The 27475-nt window shown below is 39.8% G+C and overlaps 1 protein-coding gene across 1 annotated transcript in view; it reads right to left on the bottom strand.

Annotated features, from left to right (window-relative positions):
• Window positions 1–27475, bottom strand: part of cbl (Cbl proto-oncogene, E3 ubiquitin protein ligase) — a 54400-nt gene that overhangs the window by 13792 nt on the left and 13133 nt on the right. The window contains exons 2-5 of the mRNA XM_053647766.1: window positions 26604–26851; window positions 5706–5852; window positions 5434–5590; window positions 1719–1840 (exon numbers count right to left, since the gene is read on the bottom strand). Coding sequence (XP_053503741.1) covers window positions 1719–1840; window positions 5434–5590; window positions 5706–5852; window positions 26604–26851 — 674 coding nt within the window. The remainder of the gene's footprint in view (window positions 1–1718; window positions 1841–5433; window positions 5591–5705; window positions 5853–26603; window positions 26852–27475) is intronic.

The raw sequence follows: 27475 nt of genomic DNA, 5'->3' as shown, positions 1-27475 counted from the left end.
ACATCCCATGAAAATGGTTGGCTTTTTTGACATATTTGGACAAGCAAACATTTGATCATCTTTGAAACTGTGCGCATTAATTAATGAAGTTGATGTACTTGAACAAAACCACAAGGAAAAATGTATTTTTAAATCATTTATTCAACAGAAATATCAATACATGTGATATTGTTCTGTGGAAAAAGTAAGTACACCCTTGGCCTCAGAAGTCATATTGCCTCATTTAGCAGAAATAACTTCTTGTACGTGTTTTTGCATAATTATCCGCCAGGCTTGCTGGAATGTTTGACCACTCTTCCATGCAATATTCTTTCAGTTGTAAGATGTTTGAGGGTTTTCTTGCATGTACTGCCCATTTCAACCCCCCCCCCCCCCACAACATTTCACTGGGTTTCAAATCCAGGCTTTGACTAGGCCATTCCATAACCCTACATTTCATCTTTTTGAGCCATTCCTTGGTGGATTTGTTAGTGTGCTTAGGCTCATTATCTTGTTGAAAGGTCCGCTTTCAGTTCAATTTCAACTTTTGGACAGATGGCCTCACATTATCTTCAAGCACTCTTTGATATGATGCAGAATTCATAGTTGAATCAATGATTGCAAGCTGTCTAGTCCCTGAGGCAGTGAGGCAACCCCTAACCATAACATTTCCACCACCGTGCTTCACATTTGGTATGAGGTGCGTCTCCAGAAAAGTTGTCTTTGGGCTGCGCCAAACATGTCTGCTGTTATGGTGGCCAAATTTGATCTTTGATTCATCTGTCCCGAGCACATTATTCCAAAAGGCCTGGTCTTTGTGTATATGCTCATCAGCAAACTGTAGTCTTGCTCTAATGTTCTTTTTAAGAGGGGTATAAAGAAGACAGGTTCCACCTGAACTTTCTAAGCAGGTTCTAATCACTGGCACCCAATCTTGAACACCTGATTCTAATTTTATGGATTGGAAGGTGTGATAAATATAGGGGTGTACTTACTTTTACCATGTGACTGATTGGTTTATTGTTCATTTAAATTGTGAAAATTATGACAGAATGTAAATGTTTTGTGTCATTTGATAGGATGTATAAACCTTATTAATAGGCACTGTTTCAAAGAGGATCAAATGTTTGCTTGTCTAAAAAAAAAAAAAAAAAATACCCCCAACAATTTCCAGGTGGTGTACTTGTTTTTTCACATGACTGTACATAAGTAAGAGTAACAAATACAATATCAGCGTCTGCAATTTTCTCTTAACGATGCAGATGTTTCAAATTGGATACTTCTTAAAATGACTGCATGCACCTACACGGACATGTACAGTACTCATTAATGAATATGCAACAAATCAGGGTGACATCATACGAGTCTTACAATACATCTACTGATCTCGGGTACCACGCTGTTCTGTGATCCGCTGGGAGCCCGAGGTCTTCTGACTGAACGTGAACTGTCTCTGTGTGGCACTGTTGTGTGTGAAAATGGTTACTAATGATTATCTAAGCCTGCTTGTGTAATGAATAAATGGTCATTTGGATGGGACCGTGGTTGCGTGCGAACATACAGGGGACATCTTCTCCAAAAGGACAATGCGTGGATGACCTATTGTTGCGCACAGGCCTTGTGTAGGAGAGAAGCCGAAAAAGGCTTGAGAGTTATGATTGTACAGTAGGTTTACATAATTGTTTCATTGTTTTATTCTGTAGACGTGTAGGTGGTAAGGATTGTGGTGGGCGTACTACCTGCCAGGCTTGTGGATGAACTTCTGTAGGCGAGCTTTGACCTCATCGTAGGTGAGAAAAGCCATGTAGCCCGGGTGAGTCACCGCAAGGCTGTTCCAGTTCCGCAGCAGAGACGACCATGGCTACAAAACACACACGCACACACAGTCAGAATCGACATTAAGCACAACGAAGGAGCCAGTAATGAGAATGAGTCATTCTGTACAGCAGGTCTGCCAGTTAGTCAGTGATAAAAACCCTCGGGTTTATGTTAACGAATACAGACCGGAACAACAGGACATTTAAGTGGAAGAGAATGAACGTGAATGAATTTAATGAATATGAGAGCATAGGCGAATCAACAAGTGTGCTAAAAAACAATGAGCTTTTTTTATTCCAACCTCTTCTAAAACCACAGAGCTTAAAACCTCAGTGGTAGTACTGTTAAACAAAAAGAAGCTGAACTGACCAACTACCTGTTTCATATGAAAGAGGTTTATACAAGTCACACAAAACTGCAACTAACTGATGTTAACCCGTTATCCTGTAGCCTTTCAAAGGTTTATGTATTCAGTACTTGTTCTTAATGGTATTTTACCTTTTACCATCCATCTGTCTCATTTGCATTCAAAACACTTTAGATTTGAACATGGTGAGTGATGTGTGCAACCTTATATTTATAACATGGTCAAAGGCAAATATACCATATAGTTCCTTTTTTTTTTTTTTATAAAACTTTTTTGCATTTACTTTGAATGTTAGATATTTGTTTAAAACAGGACGTAAGCAGCTTCTCCAGCTGTACGGAAAATGTGAATTGGCTATTTTTGCATATTTTCTTTAAGGGTGCCAATAAATGTGGAGATGACTGGATTTCTTCTACCATTAAATGAAATGACTTATGGCTATAAATATTGAATTGGAAGATATATTAATGAACAGTGATGTTTTGTTTGTGCAATCATCAAAAAACATTGTATCATAATTCATATTGTGCTGACTTTTGGATAATAATATGTTTTGGATGAACACAATTTCAGTGGTGAATGACCCATTCTTTTCACCCAAACCTCAGCTGTAAACCCTCTAATCCAACATTTTATTCAATTAAACAGAACGGATGTGCACAATTTAATCCATTCAAACCTTCTTAGAAGTTCAATGTGATATTTAATTGCCTCTTATGGGTCAGTTTTTGTCAAATACATCCTGCATGTGGTCATCTAACTGGACTAATCTGGCCATCAGATCAAGGCAATCAAAGATGGAATCGAAAGACACTTGAATCGAATAAACATGAAGTGGCGGTCCGGAGACTTGGACGGGCTTTTCCATCAAATAGGTTTATTCAGAAGCAGAAAACGCATGGCCTTACTGTGAACAGCTTCACTAAAGAGCAAACAAGCTCTCTGTAAACACACTGCCTATTTCTGGCTGATTGCAAGGCCAAAGAAAGAGTGCAGTTCCAGGGAACACAAGGTAGAGTGCTGACTATTGCACCACACGCACAGCGATCATACAGAGAGTGCACGATATAAGATACTTGCTTAACATTTTGTTCAGATTTTATGTATATAGGGGAATAATTTCAGATCAAACTATTTTTCATGCCACCAAAAATATTCAAATAGCTACAGTTTTTCTGAACATTTAAAATATAGAAGCACCTTTTAAGGTTTTAATAAGCCAATCCTTGTGCTTTAAAACCAACAACCTGAATCATAGCAGTTTTAAAAAGATCCCCTTCTTCTTCCCAAATTAGCCTTGATGCACAGGGATGAGGGGAAGGCAGCTTAATTAAAGGGTGGATATGATATGTAATGATAGGCTGCCTCACTGAGAGCTCTCTGTGATGTCTGCTTTAGAGTACTCAGTGTAATGAGTCGATTACTTACACAGGAACACTGGTTTCTAAATGCTCCTTTATGAGCAGTTGTGCTGTTGCAGTAGAGCAGGAAACCAACAGAACAATAGACCCCAACGATATTATTCACAAAACAACAAGGACAGCACAGAAGCATTTGCTTTAAAAAACAAAAACAGAAGAAACATTTAGCTAATGAAGCTTGTGTACTCCAGTGTTAACATTTTGGTAGGTTTTTAATGGCTTATCTCACCCAGTTTAACAGTAAATGTCTGTTAAACACTTTCTAACACTCACCTAGGAAGAAGACAAATAAGTAGGGAAAAATGTTGGGTGAGGAAAAGATGCACTTTATGGCCAAACGTACAGTATGTGAACACCTGATCTTCATACCCATATGTGGTTCTTCCCTAAACTGCTGCCACAAAGATGGAAACACAAAGTTGTATAGAATATCTTTATATGCTGTATTTCATTGAACGGAACCAAGAGGTCCAAACCAAAATCTAGTGGAAAGCCTTCCCAGAAGAGTGGAGGATGAGATCTACCATCCATTGATGTGGGTCTCATCTTAGGCACCACCAATAACCCAGCATCAGTGGTTCTGAGAGTCTGAGCAGGGATGTAAGACTGTTGGAGCTCAGAGAGATAAGGCGGGGTGAGGCCAGGAAGTACTTTGTAAATAAGGAGGAGTTTATATTGAATAGAGGGTATGCACGTGACGTCACGGTAGCCGGAGCTCGCCACGGTCACGCCCACTGAGTGACAAAATGACTGAGCAGGAGCATTAGTGTACAGCGTGAATTCCGCGAGAAAACAGAAAAAAAACGTATCTAAAATGGGGAAAAAGCTATGATTGACTGTGCTAACAGATTCAACAAGAATTCAGAGCTATCTTTTTACAGAATGGCAAAAAAAAATTCACTCCTTTTTTTACTAAGTCGAGCAGTGTACGTGTACGTTCTTTTGGCATGAGGTATTCACGTTGTACAATGATGAATAATTTGCTTCATATTTCTTTTTAAACGCTGCCTATTTCCACTGATGAATAACGGGGGCTCATTCATTCTCTGACTGTGTTTTACCTTCACAAATATATAACGTTAGTAAATGGAAGAAGTGTTAGCGACAATCAAACTAGGACTAGCTAGCTCCAACAAATCCCGCCTTGAAGTAGGACCAAGCGTCAAGGCTTTTGTATGCCTTCAGGCTCTGCGTAAAATCAGGTACATATAAATGTCAGGAAAACCAATTTCGTTCCATGGACCACAGGTTCTTGGGCTAGTTGTAAAGGTCACTGTTGAGTCCAACTGCCTTTAATTTAAGCTGATAATCGTTAGTTATACTAGCGTTTTCGCAGCTTACCCTAGTAAAACCAGCCATTTTGCTGGATGTTTTGCCTCTCAATCTGGCCCTCTATTCTCTGACATGGGTTGTCAGCATAACTGTTGGAATAATTGGTATGAGCTGAATTTTAAATATGCTGAAGTCTATTTACCAGTAATGCCAATGAAGAAGGAATTACAGTAATCCAAGTGTCGGGTTATGAAAGCATGAACCAGGATTTGAGCATGTTTCAAACTATTGGCTGAGAAAGCAATGTTGTGGAGCTGCTAGATTTTCATGCAATGTTCATGACATGGGGTTCAAATATTGTCAAAAATGAAAGCTAGATTGCAAAGATTTGTAGAATTTGACAGTGATGACATGTTTATAATCTCCCCCCTGAACACAAACACACACAGTGTTGCAGCACACCTGCAGTTGTGTGCGAACACAGAACAATGGCCTTTGTTAAACCACTGATATCAGGAACAATAGCAGAGATGACAGTTTGTGCTGGGGAGAAGTTGTGGAGCCGAGATAGCGCACCTGAAAAAGCCGGGTGAAGATGTCGAACTCGAACACGGAGATGTAGTCGTTGCAGGTGAGGTCTATTGTGGACTTCAAGGCCATTGCCTCTAACCCAGAGCTGATTGGGTGAAACTCGTGCAGTGCTTGTCTGAAGACCTTCCACTGGACAATAGTCCTGGGCAGATCAGGGAAATATCAAGTTACACTGTAAGCCAAAAATGACGGTCATATTGTGATTCATATTACACGATCATTCATATATTACATCTTTCAGCACAAAGAACACTCACTTGTCTCCAAATGATCTTCTCCAGAATTCTGCTGCATCTGCCTTCGTGATCCTGAAATTATCCCCTTGGAACAGACCGCTGGGAAAGATGGCTTTGAGCTCAGCCAGCATGTGACTGAAGATTAGAGATAGTTTGGTCAGGTTTCGTCTGAAAGTAAAGCAAACAAAAGAAGGTCGTCAAGAATCATGTACAATAATAATATTCATCCATCCTCAACCGCTTATCCGTAATCGGGTCACGGGGGCAGCAGCTCCAGCAGGGGACCCCAAACTTCCCTTTCCCGAGCCACATTAACCAGCTCTGACTGTGGGATCCCGAGGCGTTCCCAGGCCAGTGTGGAGATGTAATCTCTCCACCTAGTCCTGGGTCTTCCCCGAGGTCTCCTCCCAGCTGGACGTGCCTGGAACACCTCCCTAGGGAGGCGCCCAGGGGGCATCCTTACCAGGTGCCAGAACCACCTCAACTGGCTCCTTTCAACGCAGAGGAGCAGCGGCTCTACTCTGAGTTCCTCTAGGATAGCCGAGCTTCTCACCCTATCTCTAAGGGAGAAGCCAGCCACCCTCCTGAGAGAACCCATTTCGGCCGCTTATACCCACGATCTAGTTCTTTCGGTCATTACCAGGTCCGATCACACTAGGAAACCGATGGAGTACCTACTCCGGGTAGGGAATGAGGACTTAACCCAAGTGAAGGAGTTCAAGTACCTCGGGGTCTTGTTCACGAGTGAGGGGACATTGGAGCGGGAGATTGGCCGGAGAATCGGAGCAGCTGGAGTGGTATTGCAATCGCTCTACCGCACCGTTGTGAAGAAAAGAGAGCTGAGCCGGAAGGCAAAGATCTACCAGGCAATTCCGATCAAAGATCTCGATCTACCGGGCAATTTTCGTTCCTACCCTCACCTATGGTCACAATAATAATAATTAAAAAAAAAAAAAAAAAAAAAAAAAAAAAAAAAAAAACCACACACACACACACACACACACACACACACACACACACACACACACACACACACATTCAGACATTAATAAAAAAAAATTACATTTATTTTATTATATATTATTTAGGACGGCATGTTTGTGCAGTGGATAGCCTAACCTAACATGTTAACATTCCAGGCTCCCTGGTTTGATCCTGACATATTAGGTGGATTGTTTATGATAAATTGCCCCTAAATGTGAATGAGCCTGTGAACATGTGTGTGCAGGATGCTCTGTGATGGACTGGTGGCCCGTCCAGGGTGTATTCAGAACACGCCCCCAGTGTACCCGGATACAATGTGACCCTCACCAGGAACAAAAGGTTACTGAAGATGAATGAACGAAAATATATATTATTTATCACTGAAGCAGATGAACGCCGGTACTGAAGCTCTGAAGTGAGCAGGGAAGGAGGGGAAAGCTATGGCTGATGCTACTGGGCCTGGGCGCAAGGCGAGGTGAGGCAGGGAGTCCAGCAGTGAGAGGAAAGGGGGAAAGTAGAAAGCCATGATTTAAAGGCCAGCACAGTGGGGGATTGTGCAAGCGCTCCAGTCTGGAGAATTGACATGCACAACATAGTGTGAGTGTGTGGCAGGACTGCAGCTGCCTCCAAACAAGCCTAGTTCAAGCGCTCTCTCTCTCTCTCTCCCCAGCACCTCTATACCCCCCACCCCCACACACAAATACAGGTGAGCACGAGAATCAGAACACAGCAAGCACAAGAATCTCCCAAGTGGTGATGCTAAATAGACAGACCAGGCTCATTTCATAAACAACGTTACAGATCAATACGAAACTCTGGATATTTCTTTTTCTCCTCCAGATGTCATTCATCTTCGCACACACCCGACATTCTCCTGCTGTTCTCAGCATTTTCTTGAACCTATTAATCTTTCTTCCACTAGAAATGTGAAGCGAAAGTACAAAGCGCATTGCCTTTAGCGGCGACTCTGAAATTGTGGTCGGAGTGCCATATATTTTTATATTTATATATTTTTATATATATATATATATATATATATATATATATATATATATATATATATATATATACATACATATACATACATATATATTTTTATATTATATATATATATATATATATATATATATATATAAATATAAAAATATATATATATATTACACACACACAGACACACACACATATATATACACACGCTCTGAGAGCAAATACTCACTAAGTCATTGATCGATCACAGTAAAATGAAAGAGAGCTAGACCCCGTTGGCAATGTGTGGTTTTTTGTTTTTTTTAAAGGCTTTGTGCAAAAACGTGGCAATGTGCTGCCCTCAATGGGGAACAGCTGTGCTGCATTGCCAAACACCAGCAAAGCATGCATGAGAATGTTAACATGTGGGCAAAAAAACCCACAGAATGCTACATATATAAAACATTAGCAATGCAACCACAATGAAATGAACAGTAATGTCGGATATAAAACATGACAGGGTGGTGTGAAGTAGAGTACACTACTCTGCAAAAACCTTTTAATAAAATAAAATAAAAAAGGGCTAAGGCCCAAATGGCAAAATATTAAGCCTTTAATGGTCTTTACAACAAATCATTGGTCAGGAAATTAGCAAGAATTAAACAAATAGATAAAGTAGCTTAGCATGGGATAGATTTTGGGTTTATTTTGTTGATTTGTTAGCAATGATTTGTTAATTAGTTAGAACAGGTTAGTTCCTGTTGACACTTATGAGCATTAACAAGTTGTTCCATCACCTCATCAGGCTCTCTATTTTGTCTCTCAAAGTTCACACGGGGTGGGGGGGGGGGGGGGGGGGTGGGGTCTAACGCTGCTTATCATAGTAGTGAGAAACCGCAAAGCCATCCATCCTGATGACTTTTCCGGTGTCTGAAAAGGTAATGCTTTACCTAGGACTGTTACAAAGTGCCAACATCGGAGACTCCTTCCAAATATACTAAATACAGTGCCGCAGGAATGAGTCCTAAAACTCATTTTAGCACTTCCGGTTCCATCGTCCTGAAGTCAATGGGTTTTTGGTTAAATGCCTGAAATAAGGTCTGTGGTTAACACAAGCTCAAGATATGATCACTTTTTGTACTACGACATAAAATACATCAGTAATACCCCAATCATGATTTTTTTTTTAAAAGCTTTTAAGTGCCTTGAAAAAGGCGGTCGCTTACAAGTGGCTAAATGGGACTACAGAGGTTGTCAGGGACATTAAACATCACGCTGAACTGGAAAAAACTCATCTACTACAGCCTTGCTGGGCTCTTGTAAACTACTCCAACTCAAACTTTCCAACTTGTAGTGTTGTCAATTTATAGTATTTTCCAATTGTAGAGTTTTTTTGTTTTTTTAAAATAAAGACTGAAGGAGTTGTCGGAAGCAGGGTGCATGGTGGCTTAGTGGTTAGCACGTTTGCTTCACACCTCCAGGGTCAGGGGTTTGATTCCCACCGTGGCCCTGTGTGTGCGGAATTTGCATGTTCTCCCCGTGCTGCGGGGGGTTTCCTCCGGGTACTCCGGTTTCTTCCCCCAGCCCAAAGACGTGTATGGTAGGCTGATTGGCATGTCCAATGTGTCCGTAGTGTATGAATGGGTGTGTGAATGTGTATGTGAGTGTGCCCTGTGATGGATTGGCACCCCGTCCAGGGTGTACCCTGCCTTGTGCCCCATGCTCCCTGGGATAGGCTCCAGGTTCCCCGTGACCCTGAAGAAAGGATAAGTGGTATAGAAGATGGGTGGATGGATGGAGTTGTCGGAAGCTTAGTGATGAAGACATGTGACCATGGTGTAGTTCGTTTATAGACTAATTTTAGCTTTTCACTTCTAGTGACTGTATTTAGGCTTCAAATTTCATATAATTTGTGTTTATTTGTGAAGATTATCTTGATGAACAAAACGTGTAAGAAACTTTATCTTTAAAAAAAATATTTTCTGTAATAATCCAAAAGCCAATGGAAAAACCCTATTGGCTTTTTGTCGAGGGAACCAGGGTAATGCTAACTTTCGGGTTGGCCTACAAGAATACGTCATCCCTACAGCACTCTCTAAACGTATTCTCCTAGAAAGCTTCACCACATCAACATTTCCACCAATACATTACATTTATTCATTTAGCAGACACTTTTATCCAAAGCGAGTTACTAATGAGGAAATACATGCAAAAGCGATTTATCAAGCAGAGAACAATACAAGTAGTGCTACCATACAAGATTTACAATTGTGTCCTAGAGAAGCAAAGGGCACAGAGGAGAGGTATAAGAGCCAAAGTTGTTTTTTATTTATTATTATTATTTATTTATTTTTTAAAATAATGGGGGGTTGGCAGTCAGTCATTAACGATCGCAAATTGCGTGAGGGAACGTAAGCCTCAAGGAGAGTGGTGAGGTAGGGGGGTGCTGTTCCAGATAAGGTCTTGTACGTGTGCATCAAAGCCTTGAATTTGATGCGGGCAGCTACAGGAAGCCAGTGGAGAGAGATGAAGAGGGGTGTGACATGGGTCCTTTTGGGCTGGTTGAAGACTAGGCGTGCTGCTGCATTGTGAATCATTTGAATGGGTTTGATGGAGCTGGCTGGGAGGCCCGAGAGTAGTGCAGTAGTCATCTCAAAACTGGACAAGAGCCTGGACTAGTAGCTGTGTAGCCTGTTTGGTGAGATAGGGTCTGATTTTCTTGATGTTATACTGAATGAAACTACAAGAACGTGCAGTTGTTGAAATGTGGTCTGTGAAGGTCAAGCTGTCAAACGTCACCCCAAGGTTCCTATCTGGCTTGAGTGACCACACCCAATAATTACATTCGTACATCTCAACACTTCTGTGCTAAGAACAGTTCTAGTTGTGTGACTCAAATGAAAACCTTTTTTTCTGGATCGCTGATTACAAATACATGTCTCAGATGTGTATCTGCATTTTGCTCAATGCAAACGTTCCAACACTATGTTCCACAGTACTGAAATTAAGGTTTTCATCTGTCTCACCCTTGTATACATCGTACTCTACCTTTCTTAAAAATTCATCATCTCAATCTGCCCTTACATTGTCAGAATTGGAGCCGTTCCCATGGGGCTCTCGTGGAGCTTGTTTGTTTGGTTAGGGTAGCAGGGTTTAATGCTATATGAAGCCCCATCTCTTCCTCTGGGACTCCTGCCAGCACTTTTCACTGTGAATCTCCGTTTTTAACTCGCAGATCCTCCTATACGGTGCTTGCAGCCTATAGAGAATGCTGGCTGAGTGGATAGCAAGACTGAGTGGCAGTAATTATGCAAACTACAAAGACACTAGTTGGGAAGTGTTTACGTGAAAATTATACAGAAAAAGTGTTCTTGGTTTATATGTGCCATGGGGTCCTCTTGCTTACTACAACATATGTTAGTGGCTCTAAAATCATTCATAAACGGTTTTCAAATGTCTGATTGATTACACGGCTCCTACTGATTAAAATGAACAATATATCTAGGACTGTATGAAAACTCCCCCCCCCCCCCCCCACAAACCCTCAAATGTCCACCCACGCAATAGTTTTTATGACCAAGTACGAACACACAAGCCATCGCCCCCTCCTCCATTTTTCTATTCAGGCTCTTGGCCTCTCCTTGTCATGACACTGCATATGAGCCAAACCTTCCCTAGATACTGTGCTTTTGTAAGCCTTCCTCCTCTTTTGGCCTGACCTTTAACCTGCAGCTGGCTGCTCCCTTCCTGTTTCCTGTTTTCCATGATAAAAAAACCAGGCCAACAACAGAGGAGAGACAGAAGTCTGCGAATGCCCAAGGCGGACAATCAAAGAGCCCTTCTACATCCCCACCTATCACTGTGTGCTACGGAACTTGAACAGAGGTAACTCAAATGAGAGGTTAGGTCTTGAGGTCACATTTGAAATGTTGTGCAACAATGTATATTTTGCCAAACACCCTAGACTTCCTTTTTGACTTTCAGTATTTGCCAATATTGGACCATTCGGTCCCGTGCTATGTGAAAGACTGACCTGCATCCCTACTTATACGACGCACTAAACGTATGTAGTCTTTTTGTGAAGAGAAAGTACATACTTTTGAGTGTGTAGTAAGAGTATGCACGTACTGGGACATACTAACGTCATATAATGGAAGAGAATGTGGTTGCCTAGTGCACACCGTCACCGTAAACAAACTCCTTGTTGCATTTTAGCTTTTCCATTCATTGATTATTCCTTATATTTAATTTAAATATTTAATTAATTAAAAATTTTCTTTACCATTCCCTTGATTTATTTTTCCATGTTTCATTTACACCTCTCTAAAATGTGTCCTTTAATTCGATGACACAAACAGTCCCAAAACTCCTCCTCCTGCAAAGAGTTGTGGGCAATATTAGACGTAGCTCATTACAACAACAACCAGCTGCTAAATAAATTTGTATTTATAGCCTACCATATAGCGGGAGATCGTATGTTAATACACAAATTATATAATCATAATCAAAGGCCATTTATGGTGTTGTCTGTTAGTCTGGTGTGGGTTTATTTGAGTGCGGCAAAATCCAGTCAGGTGAATTCTGCTGGTTCACTTCAGGTTCTGCCGCTGCGATGGATCTTGTTGGGAAACCAAATGTTACATCGGGATCTGGGAACCCGATCTGGGAACATTTTTGGATTCGTGCCTAACGAGAGAAAAATGTGTGACTGTGTTCAATTCTCCAGTCCCTCATTCTTCGACTTCTCCCTAGGTCAATCACAATACCGTATCCCAAAATGCCCTCGGGCTGTTTCTCATTCAAACACAACACAACACAACACAACACAACAAGGCTGTATGAGTTGTTTCACTGACGGAAGTGCTAAAATAAAGTCTCATTTGATTTTTTGATATTTAGGTTTTTATTTAATTTAAGCATATAAAATTGTATATTATTAACCTCCCACTGTAGTAGAAATCTGCCACCATCACAGCCCTAAATATTACAGTTGCAATCAAAATTATTCAACCCCCACTGTACATCAGGTTTATTGTCAAAATTTACAGAATTTCAGCTGTCACCAGAGATTTTCTATAGGGTTTAAGTCAGGTGACTGTAATGGCCCTGTAGAATCTTCCAGGACTTCTGCAACCAAGCCTTGGTGGAATTTGAGGCATGCTCGGGATCATTGTCCTGTTGGAAGGCCCAATGACTCCCAAGCTTCAGCTTCCTCACAGACGGCATGACGTTTTCCCCTAGGATTTCCTGATTCTTCAATGAATCCATCTCGCCTTCCACACGCTGCAGGTTTCCAGACCAGAGGATGCAAAGCAGCCCCAGAGCATCACCGAACCACCACCATGCTTGACTGTGGACAGAGTGTTAGCATCGCTCCATTGGCTCCCTGTCCATTTTAGGATTCAGTTTAAGATTCTGTTGTTTGTCTTTAAAACTCTTAATGATCAAGCTACTTCTTATCTCAAAGATCTTCTTACACCACATTCATCTATGAAATCAACAGATTTCTAAGGTCTTCTGATAGGTTTCTTCTGTATGTCCCTTGATCCCGTTTAAAAACTAAGGTGGATAGAGCTTTTTCAGTTGCTGCCCCTCGTTTATGGAATCAATTGCCACTGGACATCTGCCTTGCACCTTCAATTACCAATTTTAAAAATAGGCTTAAAACATCTCTTCTCCCAGGCGTTTTAACCTAATTTTTTTTACTATTGTCTATCTTGATTTGGTTTTATCCTGTTTTCTATTTTACTTTTCTTTACTCTGTTCAGCACTTTTGTCAGTTCCGCTGTGTTAAATGTGCTTTATAAATAAAATTTACTATAGTGTGAAATAGGGATGTCACGATACCAAAAATCTAGTAGTCTGTACTGATACCACCAAAAGTACACGATACTCAATACCAAAGTCGATATCACGGTGTGGTATAAAAATAAAATAAGAAAAAATTTAATTAAAAACTCTCCTGGAGGACATCCTCCTCTGGCTGATACTGGAAAAAGAGAGAGAGAGAGAGAGAGAGAGAGAGAGAGAGAGAGAGAGAGAGAGAGAGAGAGGGGAGAGATTTTAGTTATCAAACACTGTCTGACAATGAGTGGAGGCTACAGTGGAGGTGCAGCACTCCTAAACGCACGCACGCACACACTATACTCTGAATGCAAGCATTAGTTTAAATTCATTGATATGGTGGCAGGCCAAAAAGATTTATTAAAAGCATGAACATTTGAATAATTATTAGTGACATTAGGCTACATTTAGCTGACAGGACACGGGCTGAATGGCGTTGCATGGTGACCCATTCGGAGGTAGTTTATAACACTGCAATGCTTTCGCGTCGTTAACAAATAACTGGCTATCGCAAACATTACATGGAGCATAACGTTAGCTGGTTTCACAGCTACAATGCCAGCTGCCTCAAACAAACATAATATAGCACCGTCTTTCAGGTGCTTTGCCAAATTCCAGGTGTTTCCTCGCTTTGTTTGAAATGAACTATAGCATCGGTTGCAGACCGGCTTCAGAGCATCAATTATATGTTTGTCGTCATCCGCCTCGGATGTGAAGCATTTACATATTCCATACCACCTTCCCTCTCAACGAGTCACGGCGAGCTAAACTTCTGTAGTTTTTCCCCCATGTGCTTGTAGTTGTTGTTGTTCTTCACCACTTATGGACAGACTAAAACACTTGTTTTTTCATTTGCTGCCCCCATCAGGTCCGGAAGAATTGCAACCTCGGTACCTCCACTAGAAACGGTTCCAATGCTGCTCCAGAAAAACAAGTACCGTCACGTTTTAAGAATGTTGGTACCAACTTGTAACCGAAGTATCAGTTCTCGTGACATCCCTAGTGTGAAAGTAAATGAAAGTTCATTATGGTTTTTATATAAAGTCTGTTTGTTGAACTAGACTATTGTTCACTAAAGGAGATTTGAGTGCAAAATTGTATGTGGTAATTGCAGTCCTAAGGCCATAGCAACCATAGTCCCAGCAACCACAATGAGAATGTCCATGTGGAATTGAGGTCCAAAACTATTTCAATGGTACTTTAAGCGGTACCAATAATACAATTTAAATATCAATAGGCAACAACAGGCACAGAAACATGTTAATACAACATGCACAGTTAAAGCAGCATTGCCATTTTTATGTCTTATTTGTTTTTACAGTCTGAATAATATGTCAGTTGTAACAGTCATCATTTCTTTTAAACAGTCACCATCAGTGAAGGGGTACTTCCTGTACTTGGTTAGGAGGTGGTTAACACTGAATGAAGCCCTGGTAGCAGCTTTAGCTCTCTCACTTGGTTTTGTGAAAGTGACTGTTGGGCTTTTAAAACAAAGTTCATCTGCTGAATTCTTTTCTCTACTATTTCGCTCTTGGGTGGGAAGGAGTCCTTGAACTTCAGATGGTAAGTGGTGTGATGGTGTGCCGAATCACCCCCTTTTTTGACAATGCGAAAGCCTGGTAACATATCAAGCAGGCATTCTTTTCTTTCACCAATGAAAAAGCAAATTCATTTTCTGCTTCAGCATAAAAATTATTCACATTTTCACCTTCTTTCATTGCACGGCTATGGTTTCCTGAAAAGAGTTCACACTAGCTGGCTACGTAGCTTAACAGCAGGTTGACGTGACGCAGTCGGAAATGGTTAAAGCACAGGTAACCTAATTTCATTACAGATTTTCTTGGGCTTCTTCCTGCCCATACAGTTGCACACCATCAATTAAATATGCCAACCAGCAAATACTTGACCCATGCTTGTGTTTTTTTTATTTTTATTTTAAAACACGATGTGATCATTGACAGCACATGGATGCTTGCGATCTACCAAATCGACTGGCAGATCACGATCGACAGCACTGATTCAGAGGCTTAAAAGCTCCGTCCACCAGGGGGCTGAGCTGAAATATACCTAGCCAGCAATGGGAAAATCTTTGAAAACTTCCTACGATGTTTGTGTAGCAAAATAAAGATGGCTGGAGAAAAGGTTATGATGATGTGTATGTTGAGAAAGTAGCAGGCACAGCAGTGCCAACATGGATGGCATTTCAGGCTATTAAACTGATCTTGGTGCCACAGCAGAGCGTATATTAAAAGGTCGACCGATTGATTGGCACAAATCCATACCAATAGTTTTGCACGGATGTGTCCCTTGCGGGAGCGGCTGGGAGGTGTCCGCGGTCCACATTTCGAGAGCGGCCTCTAGAGGCGAAATAAAAAATATCACTGATAAATTTTGTTGTGTTATTTGAAGTGCTTTTTGAGTCATTCTGGATGTCTTGATTTTTATTTGTCATTTGGATCTATACATTTTATTACTTTAATATGTATTAATAGTTCATATACACACGCACACACACACATACATATATACACACACACACGACCATTTATATATTTAATAAGTACATTTTCATACAGTCAGTACCGTTTATTTTTGTAATAAAGTTCAGCTATGTTTTACTTTGAGTATTATGTTGATTAATCGGTTATCAGCAGGTACAGCCCAACTTAGTGATCAGTATCTGTAAAATCGCTTGACCTCTAGCGTATATAATTCTGCCCCTACACTTAGGTCTGTGTTGCACAGTTCGCATGGTGCCATGTACAGTTTGTGGATGTGCACAATTGGCATGTTTGCATGAACACTGGAAACACACTATCGCCATCTCACATATAGTTATTGTTACACATATAGATATAGATCATGTTATTTGAGTTGGGCATTGAGAGAGACTCAAGTAGGATTTAATCCAGCTTATATTAAAAAAACAAAACACCACAACATTCTATTGAATATAAAAGGATGCACCCAATTTCTGAAATAGAGTTTCCTGGGTGTACTTTTTTGATACAGTCATCACTATACAAATTTAACTCTCCGGAACTGGCTTCACACCAGATCTGTCAGGAAACAGCAGTGACAGCAGCCTCGCACTCCACTGCACACACATTCACACCATAATTAACCACGCAAGTTCTTTTTTTTTTTTTTTTTTAAATAGCACCCATTCACTGGAAATGTACACTTTAACAGTTTCAATAACATTTTAAAGTCTTTATTTCCTTTCGAAAGTGTTTAAAGATGACACAAAGGGAAAAGGGAACAAAGCCTGTGTGTGTGTGTGCGTGTGTGTTTTAATTAGGTCCTGAGGGCAAACGGAGAAGTGCACTACTGTGCTGTCATTGGAGTTTGCGAGTGCACTCACGAGAGTATAAATAAACATGATGCAGTTAAGCCAGGCCGGGGCTCAGTGCAGGGGAAAGGTACAGCATGCTGTAACTCAAGCGTGTTTCCATCCAAAAGCCACATGGCTAGCCTGCAGCGGAGTGGGTAAAAATGGCCGAACGAGTTTCTACTCCAGTGAGGAAGTTCATAAAATGGGGGTCATTTAGCAGTTCCATTCTTGTAAGCAGTTCACGCTTGTGTGGTTTAATGTGATCTTGTTAACGGACAAATGAAAGATTCTGATTAAAGGGTGATTTAAAAGTCATTATCTTGGTGACTAGAATGGTTTCATTACTTAAAATTAAAAGGCCTTTACATAGCCTTTGCATCTGGGTAATGAGTAGGTGAAAAAACAACTTAAGGCAGAGTGTAGTGCTTTAAAAAAAATAAATAAAAAAAATAAAAAATCATTAACTGCTGATAGAAGCATTTCTTGTGACATAAGTACTAAACTGGCATATGGTGAACGAAGGTCGAAATCAATTTAATATCCTGAAAAAAAAAGTGTTCAAAATTTTAGAAGGGACGAAAATATAAGCCATGTGCACGGTTATTTACATTTTCTGCGGTAATCCCACGAAACGAGGAAAAGCTCGGTCTGCAATGAGCACCATTTTATCTAAAATCTTCATCGTCTGCCGCTGCGTCTTTCTTACTGATGAGGTTTACTCATTGCTCAGCTCAAACAAGGGTTCAGATAATGCATGAGCGTAACAGGATGTAGATACTAAACATGCTGTAGAAGTACAAAAGAGATACCTTTACCACAACACATGCATTCGTTGCCATTACACAGAAAGCCTGAACTGAAGGAAACTGTATCACGATCTCATCACACAAAAGCAGCAAAGTCAGTTACACCACACAGCCTGACGTTCAAGCAGTCTACACTTGAAAAAACGCGTTGTTTTATCGGCCGTGTTTTACATATCCTGTAGCTGACTCATTCATACAGAACCTTTAGGTCCAAGATTAGATGAAATGATAGCCAAAATGAGATGGGTGATTGCCTTGGGTGGGGGTTCAGAGTAGTACGAGTAGTACGCACCCCACGTGCATTTACAGAGAACAAGAATCTGCAACGCCATTGTGGTCTAAATTTAGCACCTGGTGGAAGGTCCTCTTGAAACTAGTCTAGACACACAAAACCAGGACACAAATACACACCAGAAACAGCATGCCTTAACAGAATGTAGACTACACAGTTCCCATGCAGTACACAAATGATCATTTGCAAACTCAGGTAGATGACTGCAAACAAAAAACAGAAAAAGAACGAAAATAATAAGGGTGAAAACTGCAAGGCAGTGATATAAGGATAAGGCAAGTGCATGACTACACCACTGCAAATCCCTCACATGCTCTTGGTGCTAATGGACTAATCTGCATTATAATGGAGGATAGGTCACCTTTGTGCACAGCAGTGTTAAAAGCTGGATTGGCAAGAAAAATATACATGAAACATCAACAGAATATGAAAAAACACTGAGACAGCTATGAAAATTGATATACGGTCATGTGAAGTACACCCCATGGAAATTGTTGACTTTTTTGATCTTGGACAAACAAACATTTGCTCATCTTTGAAACGGTGCATATTAATAAAAGTTGATATACTTGAACAAAACCACAAGGAAAATAGCTTTTTAAATCATTTATTCAAAAGAAATATCAATAGATGTGATACTCCTCTGTGGAAAAAGTAAATGCACCCTTGGTTTCAGAAGCTAGTATTGCCCCCTTTGGCAGAAATAATTTCTTGTAGGCATTTTGCATAATTGTCCACCGGTCTCTGTCATCGGCTTGCTGGAATTTTTTACCACTCTTCCACGCAATATTCTTTCAGTTGCAAGATGTTTGAGGGTTTTCTTGCATGTATTGTCTGTTTCAGATGTGGGGGGGGGGGGGGGGGACGACAACATTTCAATGGGATTCAAATCCAGGCTTTGGCTAGGCCATTCCATAACCCTCCATTTCTTCTTTTTGAGCCATTCCTTGATGGATATGCTAGGGTGCTTAGGATCATTATCTTGTTGAAAGGTCCACTTTCAGTTCAATTTCAACTTTCGGAAAGATGGACTCACATTATCTTCAAGCACTCTTTGATATGATGCAGAAGTCATAGTTGAATCAATGATTGCAAGCTGTTCAGTATGTGAGGCAGTGAAGCAACCCCAAACCATAACATTTCCACCACCATGCTTCACAGTTGGTATGAGGTGCATCTCCTGAAAAGCTGTCTTTGGGCTGCACCAAACGTCTACTCTTACCGTGGCCAAAAAACTTTATCTTTGATTCGTCTGTCCAGAGCACATTATTCCAAAAGGCCTGGTCTTTGCTTATATGCTCATCGGCAAACTGTAATCTTGCTCTAATGTTCTTTTTAGACAGCAAAGGCTTTTTCCTGGCACGCCTCCCATGCAGGTCAAATTTGTGCAATCTCTTTCTGATCGTAGACGCATGCACTTTGACACCAACAGTTGCAAGACTTACTAGCAGATACTGTGATAAAATTTGGGGGTTATTGGAGACTTATTTTTGCATCAGATGGTCTGCTCTTGGCCTAAATTAGCTGGGAAGGCCAGCCCTGGACAAACTGGCAGTTCTTTGAAATCTGCACCACTTGTACACGATTTTCCTTACAGTGGAATGATGTATTTCAAATAGTTTTGAGATCTTTTAAATCCCATGCCAGACTCGTATGCATCCACAATCTTTTTTCTGAAGGCCTTATAGAACACTTTAGATCTTGGCATGACGACACCACACACCTCAGTAACAAACGGAACACCAGACACTAGATATGAGAGGGGCATAAATATGACAGGTTCCACCTGCACTCCCCAAGCAGGTTCTAATCACTGGCACCCAATCTTGAACACCTGATTCTAATTTTATGGATTTGAAGGTGTGATAAATGTAGGTGTGTACTTATTTTTCTATGTGCCTGATGTGTTTTTTTTTATTATTATTATTAATTTAAATTAAGTTACTACAAAAGTAAATTTTGTGTCATTTGATAGAGTGTATCATCTTTATTAATAGGCACTGTTTCAAAGAGGATGAAATATTAGCTATGTAACTATGTAAAAAAAAAAAAAAAATTCCATGGGGTGTACTTAATTTTTTTCACATGCCTGTATTATTACATATTTAATGGATTTGATACATCAATAATCTGTTCTGTGGTTTCCCCACATAATTGAGCTTCATTTAATTTATTATTGTTTTGTTATAGTTGTGTGTGGGGTTGTACACTTTGCATACAATTAATCAGTGATGGTTGGTCATGATGTTAGATGGAAGAGATAAAATCTATTATCGATCAACAATGAAACTTATTGTTGAGCAATGCATCACATCTCAAATCTAGACTGCATAATAAGAATGCAGTACACTATTACACGCACACACACACACAAAGGTAGATTCTTGATTTCCCTTTTTTGTTTGTTTTTTGTTCTCTGTAATATCCAATGGGGTTTGTGTTTATTTCCTCTGAATAACAAACATGCTAAACTGAAAGTTGTAAGCTTTTCGTTCAAGCCAAAAAACACTTAACGTCCAGTTCTATCATGCAAGTTTAATTTTTACTTTGACTGGACAAAGTGTGCTTTGTATCTCAAACAGCTTCCTAGTTCAGTAGTCAGGGAACTAATCAGGGATTCGGCCATTTTAAGAACTGTCTCAATTGCAAAATCCTTCCAGTGCACTGGAATGTCCAATAATGCACCGCAAAAACCAGGGAGCATCTATGCTCACTATGTTCCCTTACTGGAAATGAGGTCATTTTCTGAAGTCTCTCAGCTCGGGAAAAAAAAAAAAAAAAAAAAAAAATGGTGGATGAACTCTTCAGCCAGCTTCGTCTACAAATGTAAGTAACTTGTTATTGTATCTCTCAAATGATTACTTACGTTAGCGATTTTTAACTTTCTTTGATGTCCTATATATGGTTTGTCTAATGATTGTGAGTCTAATGTGAGTCTAATGATTTAAAAAAAAAAAAAAAAAAAAAAAAAAAAAAAAAAAAAACTAGCTAGCTTTCGATCTTGCCATTACAGAAACACATGTGATGAAGCTAACAAATTTATACGACATATAATGGCAGAAAGATATCGGTCCTGCCTGTTGTTGATAAATGACATTGGTGATGTTTTACAATGCGAGTATGTAGTCATGTCACCGGAAATTGAGTCATCAATGTCCCAATGTGTAGTGTGCCAGGGTCGTTACCAGCGCCCGAACTCGTGTTCACGATATACTGATTCATGACCTAGGGAGCTGATTGGAACACACCCTGTATTTCTAGGGGAAAAACTGAGTAAATAATCCACCTTGCTCGTGTTCATTATGTCTGTGACTGTATTTAACGTGTACTTTGTCAATCACCGCCTATGACGTGTTATGGATGTGTCAGAGATGTGGGCTGAAAAATATCAACGCAAACAGAGATTAAATCTAGGTGGAGGCATGTCACTCTCAGACAGGTTTACACGAATCTATAGTCTGGGCTGAAAAAAAAAACAAAAACAGCCCCAGTGTCACGTCTTCATTCTATTTTGGTGACCTTTGGCGGTGGTATTCTACTTGGGCCTACCAAATAAAAAATAATCCACTTTAAAGTGCACCTATTATGGTTTTATCAGATATTACCTTTCAAGTAGTGTGTTATAGAGCTGTCTGTGAATGTAAAAAGTCTGCAAAGTTTCAAAAATCAAAGCGCATGACCAACGGAGTTATTGACTCCCAAAAGAAGGAACCGATTCTGAACAGCTGAAACGAGTCGTTAGTAATTCCAGACTTACTTCCTGTACAAACCTACGTAGGTTTTAACAAATAGCCCCACCTCTGGTCTTCATTGGCAGACCAATCACAACAGACTGGGACATCTGACCAATCACAACAGACTAGGACATCTGACCAATCAGAGCAGAGTATGCTCTCTGAAAGGAGGAGTTTAGAATGAATCCTTTAGAACGGATCATTTAACGAGTCATTTGTGATACTGGGGGAAAGAAGGTAATGCTGCAGTTTAAAGTATAAACACGTTAAAGTGTTTTTTGACCTTGGATGCATGTAAATCTATTGCATGAGACCTTTAAAATGTTTCAAAATCATAATATGTGCGCTTTAATGACATTAACAGCAAATAATCTGACGAGGATGCCAAAAAAATAAAACCCCGTATACTTCTGTGAAAGCCCTGTTAGCGCATTTATACTAGACACACATTGTTTACATCAGTGTTTTATATACACAAATGTCACACTATTCCAAATTCATGATGCTCAGGAGAACTGCATGGTTTTCATCCTGGTTAATTAGAAATGCACCATATGATACAATACAAAATAACATGAGAAACATATGAATGTATTTGGCAATACGTAGTAGTCATGACTGTGACACTTATAACAGGCTTTGGGAGTTGGACTGGTTTCACTGATCACACGGTAATCTTGACCTGTGGTACTAATGATGAAATTATAATTAAACAAACAATTACATTAGGAGACATTGTTTGCAAACTAGATTACACACACACAGCCAAAAATATATCAACATTTTTTTTCTTTCATCAAATAATTATTAGACGCAGAGGATCAGCTTCTTCCGTGTCTTGTATTGTCAGGTGCATGCTACTAAAATTTGGAGAGTGAATTATATGCCATCTGCTTCTATTACATCGTGTAAAGCTCAGCATTCTGGATCAAAGCAAGACTCGACCCCCCTGTGCAGCGACGCATATGGTGTAATCATTTATCTCGCTTTTTAACTTCCTCCCACCTGTTTCTTTCTGCAGAACAAACTGGATTGCGGATTATAAAAAGCAGGTTAATACAAGTGCAAGTGCCAAAAACAAGCTATTTATTTATTTAACAAAAAATTAAAAAATGAAATAAAAAACCTATAAAACAGAAGAACTAGGTGTACGCAGTGAGACAAGATGACCTCCACTAGCCCCACTGAGCTTATCTGATAGTGCAGTCTTGATGGTGAGAAAAAAAAAGGAACTGGAAGTGCAATTGCGAACAGGAAGAGCAGTGTCTGAAACACAGTGTGACTGGTATACCAAACGTTAGTCATAGATTCCTTACATGCTGCTTAAACACAGCTACATCCATCCAGGGTTTAGTATGCAATTATATTCAAAACAACCCAATCAGGAAACTTGAGGCTCAAAACACAAGCAACGTTCCAAACCTAATCATCTGCTTTAGAACTTGTTTAAAATTTGATTTGATCTAAAAACATGTCTCGAGCGTCTATAGAAACAATCATCAGCTTCAAGATACAAAACGTCTAGCTGTTTATGCTGCCTAAATGACTGACCAGTTAAAATAAACCAAAATAAAGCTGGTCTAACGCTAGGTTAAGCATCATGTTTTGTTTTTTTAACCCGTGCCTATCAGCCAAACTCAAGTTGCCCAAGTTACTTTAAGGAACTGAAAAACAGACTTTCCAAAACCAGCCCATGGTTTCCTAGAAAAGCTTGCACGGGTTTGTTACTTTATAGCACATTATTCTTAGCTATAATGCCATATTTAGGCAACTACAGCAGAGAGTAAAGATCCCTCATAAAGATAAAAGTAATGAACAGCCCTTGTAAACATTTAATTCACTGCATCCATATGCTGGAGTTGTAGAAATTAGTAAAATGTGCCAAATAACCATTTAGTAGAGCTCAAAATGTAATAAATCACAAGGTTCTACACAGCTCGCATATATAATGTCAGACACTGGGTCCAGAATGAGCTGAGACACCTGCAGTCCAATTACTTTAGTCCCCTAAAATGAGGGAATATTGAAGTTTAAAGGTGATCTGAACTTTAACCTTGCAGTGGAAGTTGCACTGTGTAACATTTGAATACAGATTACTGAGAATAGTTATTACTTTGATTATAAAAAGATTTATAGCAGTATGCATCGTCTTCAACCAGCCCAAAAGGACCCATGTCACACCCCTCTTCATCTCCCTCCACTGGCTTCCTGTAGCCGCCAGTATCAAATTCAAGGCCTTGATGCTCACGTACAAGACCTTGTCTGGAACAGCACCCCCTTACCTCAACACTTTCCTTGAGGTTTCCGTTCCCTCACACAATCTACGATCGGCTAACGACCGACACTTAGTAGTGACTACTCAGCGTGGCCCAAGGTCCCGTTCCAGAACCTTCAAACTAATCTAAGTTAGCAAGTTATGTACATTAATCCAAACTAAAGTAAACTAGTGAGTATATGACATAGCAAATCGTGTTTGTGACTGACATTTTGAATGACATTTTGCACGTAACATTAATGAAATCTAGCTAGCAGCTTTATTTATGTTTAAACTGGATGTTACTGTGTGTGGTAAGACCGCCTGTCATAATCTACTTAATAATGAGCATTCTACGAACAAAATAGTAGATGTGTAGCTTATCAATGATCAAAGAGTGCAATAGATTTATAGCACTGAGAAGTCACACTACCGTGAAGCAAATTCCATTTAAACATACATACCAAATTAAAATGATTGCTTTGTGAAACCCTATAAAGAGCAGGGTTAGATTGATTTATGATTTGAAAGACCTATGATACTGGACTGATTTGTCCACCCCAGAGGGTTTTCGTTTAAATTCTTCATATCCTGGGTGACATTAAAACAACAGTTTGTATTATATGGTTAAATGGTTTGTTTTCGACCAGCCCAAAAGGGCCACCATCACACACCTCTTCATCTCACTCCACTGGTTTCCTGTAGCCGGACGCATCAAACAGAAGGCCTTGATGCTCACGTACAAGACCTTGTCTGGAACCACCCCCTTACCTCAACACTTTCCTTGAGGGTTAGGTTCCCCTCCTACAACCTGTGTTCAGTTAACGACAGATGCCTGGTCGTACCTACTCAGTGAGGCATGGGGTCCCTCTCCAGAACCTTCAAACTTACTGTCCCTCAGCGGTGGAATGAACTTAGAAACCTCAATCCAAACATCAGAATCCATCACTATCTTCAAAAAATGGCTAAAGATCCACCTCTTCCGTGAACACTTAACTAACCCCTAAATTGCCCCCCATAATAATAATAATAATAATAATAATAATAATAATAATAATAATAATAATAAAAAAATCTGCTCTTAGACCTGAATTCTGTGCACTTTGCTCCTCTAGCACTCAATAAAAAAAAATCTTGTATGGTAGCCCTACTTGTATTGCTCTCTGCTAGATTTATCATTTTTGATAAAAGTATCAGCTAAATGAATACATTTATATATTTGAACGCTGTTAAAAAAACAAAAAAACAGAATGCACATACATCTTACATCAGCTCATTATGCCTGTGTGACTTATATAGATCTGAAAAGAGAAACAATACCAGGTGTCTTCTCTTTTGTTGGGAAATTATTTAAACTGTAGAAAGACCAATTGGCCACACAACATGTACACAATAAGCATCTTCAGCAAAGAGTAAATAGGCAGAAGAGGTAGAATTAAAAAGAAATAGTTCAGATCACTTTTAGACCGAGTCTGTTATCTATCAGGGGTTGTCCCAAGCAGAGTACTTCCTCTTTCTGCTGTAACTATTTGCATTGCACACAGTGAAGTATTACAAACCATTGTGGACCAGATACATATCTCATAGCAGTGTTAAAAATAAATAAATAAATAAATAATTTTTTTAAAAACCCTAAACAAAAAACAATTATGTACCACATAAGTAACGGGTCTAGGACATTTGTCTCTTAACACAGTATCATGGTTAGGTTTGAATATGAAAAGGCTTATGCCTGTAAAAGGCAACAATACAAACAGTTTTCAACATGAGAAACCGTTTCACAACTGCGGCGAGCTTCTGCTTATAGATGGACCTCCCACAAAGCAGACGTCATGTTAACGTGTTGCTTCTCCTAGTCAAGAATTATTTCTAAAAACAATGAACAACAGTTTTAGTCACTGGGACCTGAGTTCTAGTCACTGGGACCAGAGTTGTAGCAATCAGGACCAGGGTTGTAGCCACTGGGACCAGAGTTGTAGCCACTGGGACCAGAGTTGTAGCAATCAGGACCAGAGTTTTAGCCACTGGGACCAGAGTTTTAGCCAATGGGACCAGAGTTTGAATGACTCAGCTCAACTTCAGTATTTCCACTACATAAATGTTTGATTCTGAGTGAGCAGTAAAAGTTAAATTGTAAACAGACCACCTACAGGTCCTCAACAAAAATCTTCCCCTCTAGAACCGACCATGCTTCAAATGTAAAATAATGGCAATGGCAAAATACATTTTACACATTAAAACACACCAGCAATGTACGTGAATTTAAACAGCAAGCAAGTCATCAGTTTAGTCAGATATTTACCAAACAAAGTTGTATGCTTTGTTTTATGTTTCCAATTCATGTGTGCAAATAGGTGTTACCTTGTTGCATACCGAATGCATAGTTTCTGATGTTTAATAGTGATTGGATACGCACAACTAAAGACTCGACACTTGACTCGGACTTGCAAACCACTCGGCTTCGTGCTTTGTGTAAATATCACTTGACCAACAGTGAACAGGAAGACAGAAGTGTGTGGGAGCGGCTACTGAAGTTAAAGATGTCAAAGCATTTGCAAGACATGAATGAAGCACTGTCGGTGTGGTGCCATCATGTCTGAATAAAGTACATCCAGTACAGTAAAGTACGGTGTGGTGTCTGAATAAAGTAAATCCAGTACAGTAAAGTACGGTGTGGTGTCTGAATAAAGTATATCCAGGCTCACCTTGGCTGTGAGTTCTCCTCATACATGCGCTCTTTGCCTTCCTTGAACAAACTGATCGTCTGCTTTGTCTTCTTCGTCAAGTTCTCCATGAAGACACGGAAGTACTCGTTGTCACCCAGCGTCTCCATCTTGCCCTCGTAGCGGGACAGGATGGTGCGAAGATGCTGGTAGGTGTCAGGTAGCAGGTCCAAGATGTATGGAGGACTGTTCTTCAGGGCCAGCTTAGGATTCTGGCATAATCGCACCACCTACACAGAAATAGTGCAGTTTTACCACAAATAAAATTAACATGGGACAATAACATATAAAACTGAAGAACACAAATGTTTTGTGATGATCTTTAATAAATTCATGTTTATGCGAGTTTCCTCTAACATTCTTGTGCATTATAATGTACTTTATGACCAATCAGTGAAAGGAGCTAGATATAAGCTTATACCACTGCATGTTTCAGCTTGCTCATAATCTATTACTCTTCAATAAAATAGGTTCTCATTTTGGATTTCTCTTTTTAAGATGCTGCTAGCCTACTCAAATAATATGCATTCATCATTTAGAAGCCAGGATTTTCAGATATTTTGTTATTTGCTTCTTCTTACACGCTCAGTACTAAGGAGCACACACGAAGAGTTTATAGCAAAACTGAACTGCATGCAGCAGAAAACGTGATGAGTACACAATCCAGTCAACAAATAACAGCTCTGTGTGCCACGATAAACCACTCAAGATTGTGCAGTCATGTAGTGGCCTCCAATGTGACCATTTTTATTGTTATAAACAATAGCGCACTTCTTAAGTCATTTCCATACAATTTATTTGGACTGCATAGGGAACTAAAGCTGAAAACTTTTTTTTTTTTGTGTTGAGAAAAT

Source organism: Ictalurus furcatus, chromosome 17 (genome assembly GCF_023375685.1).
Source record: "Ictalurus furcatus strain D&B chromosome 17, Billie_1.0, whole genome shotgun sequence".
Lineage (NCBI taxonomy): Eukaryota > Metazoa > Chordata > Actinopteri > Siluriformes > Ictaluridae > Ictalurus > Ictalurus furcatus.
The sequence above is the reverse complement of the archived record's forward strand: the minus strand, read 5'-3'. Positions and strand labels throughout refer to the sequence as shown.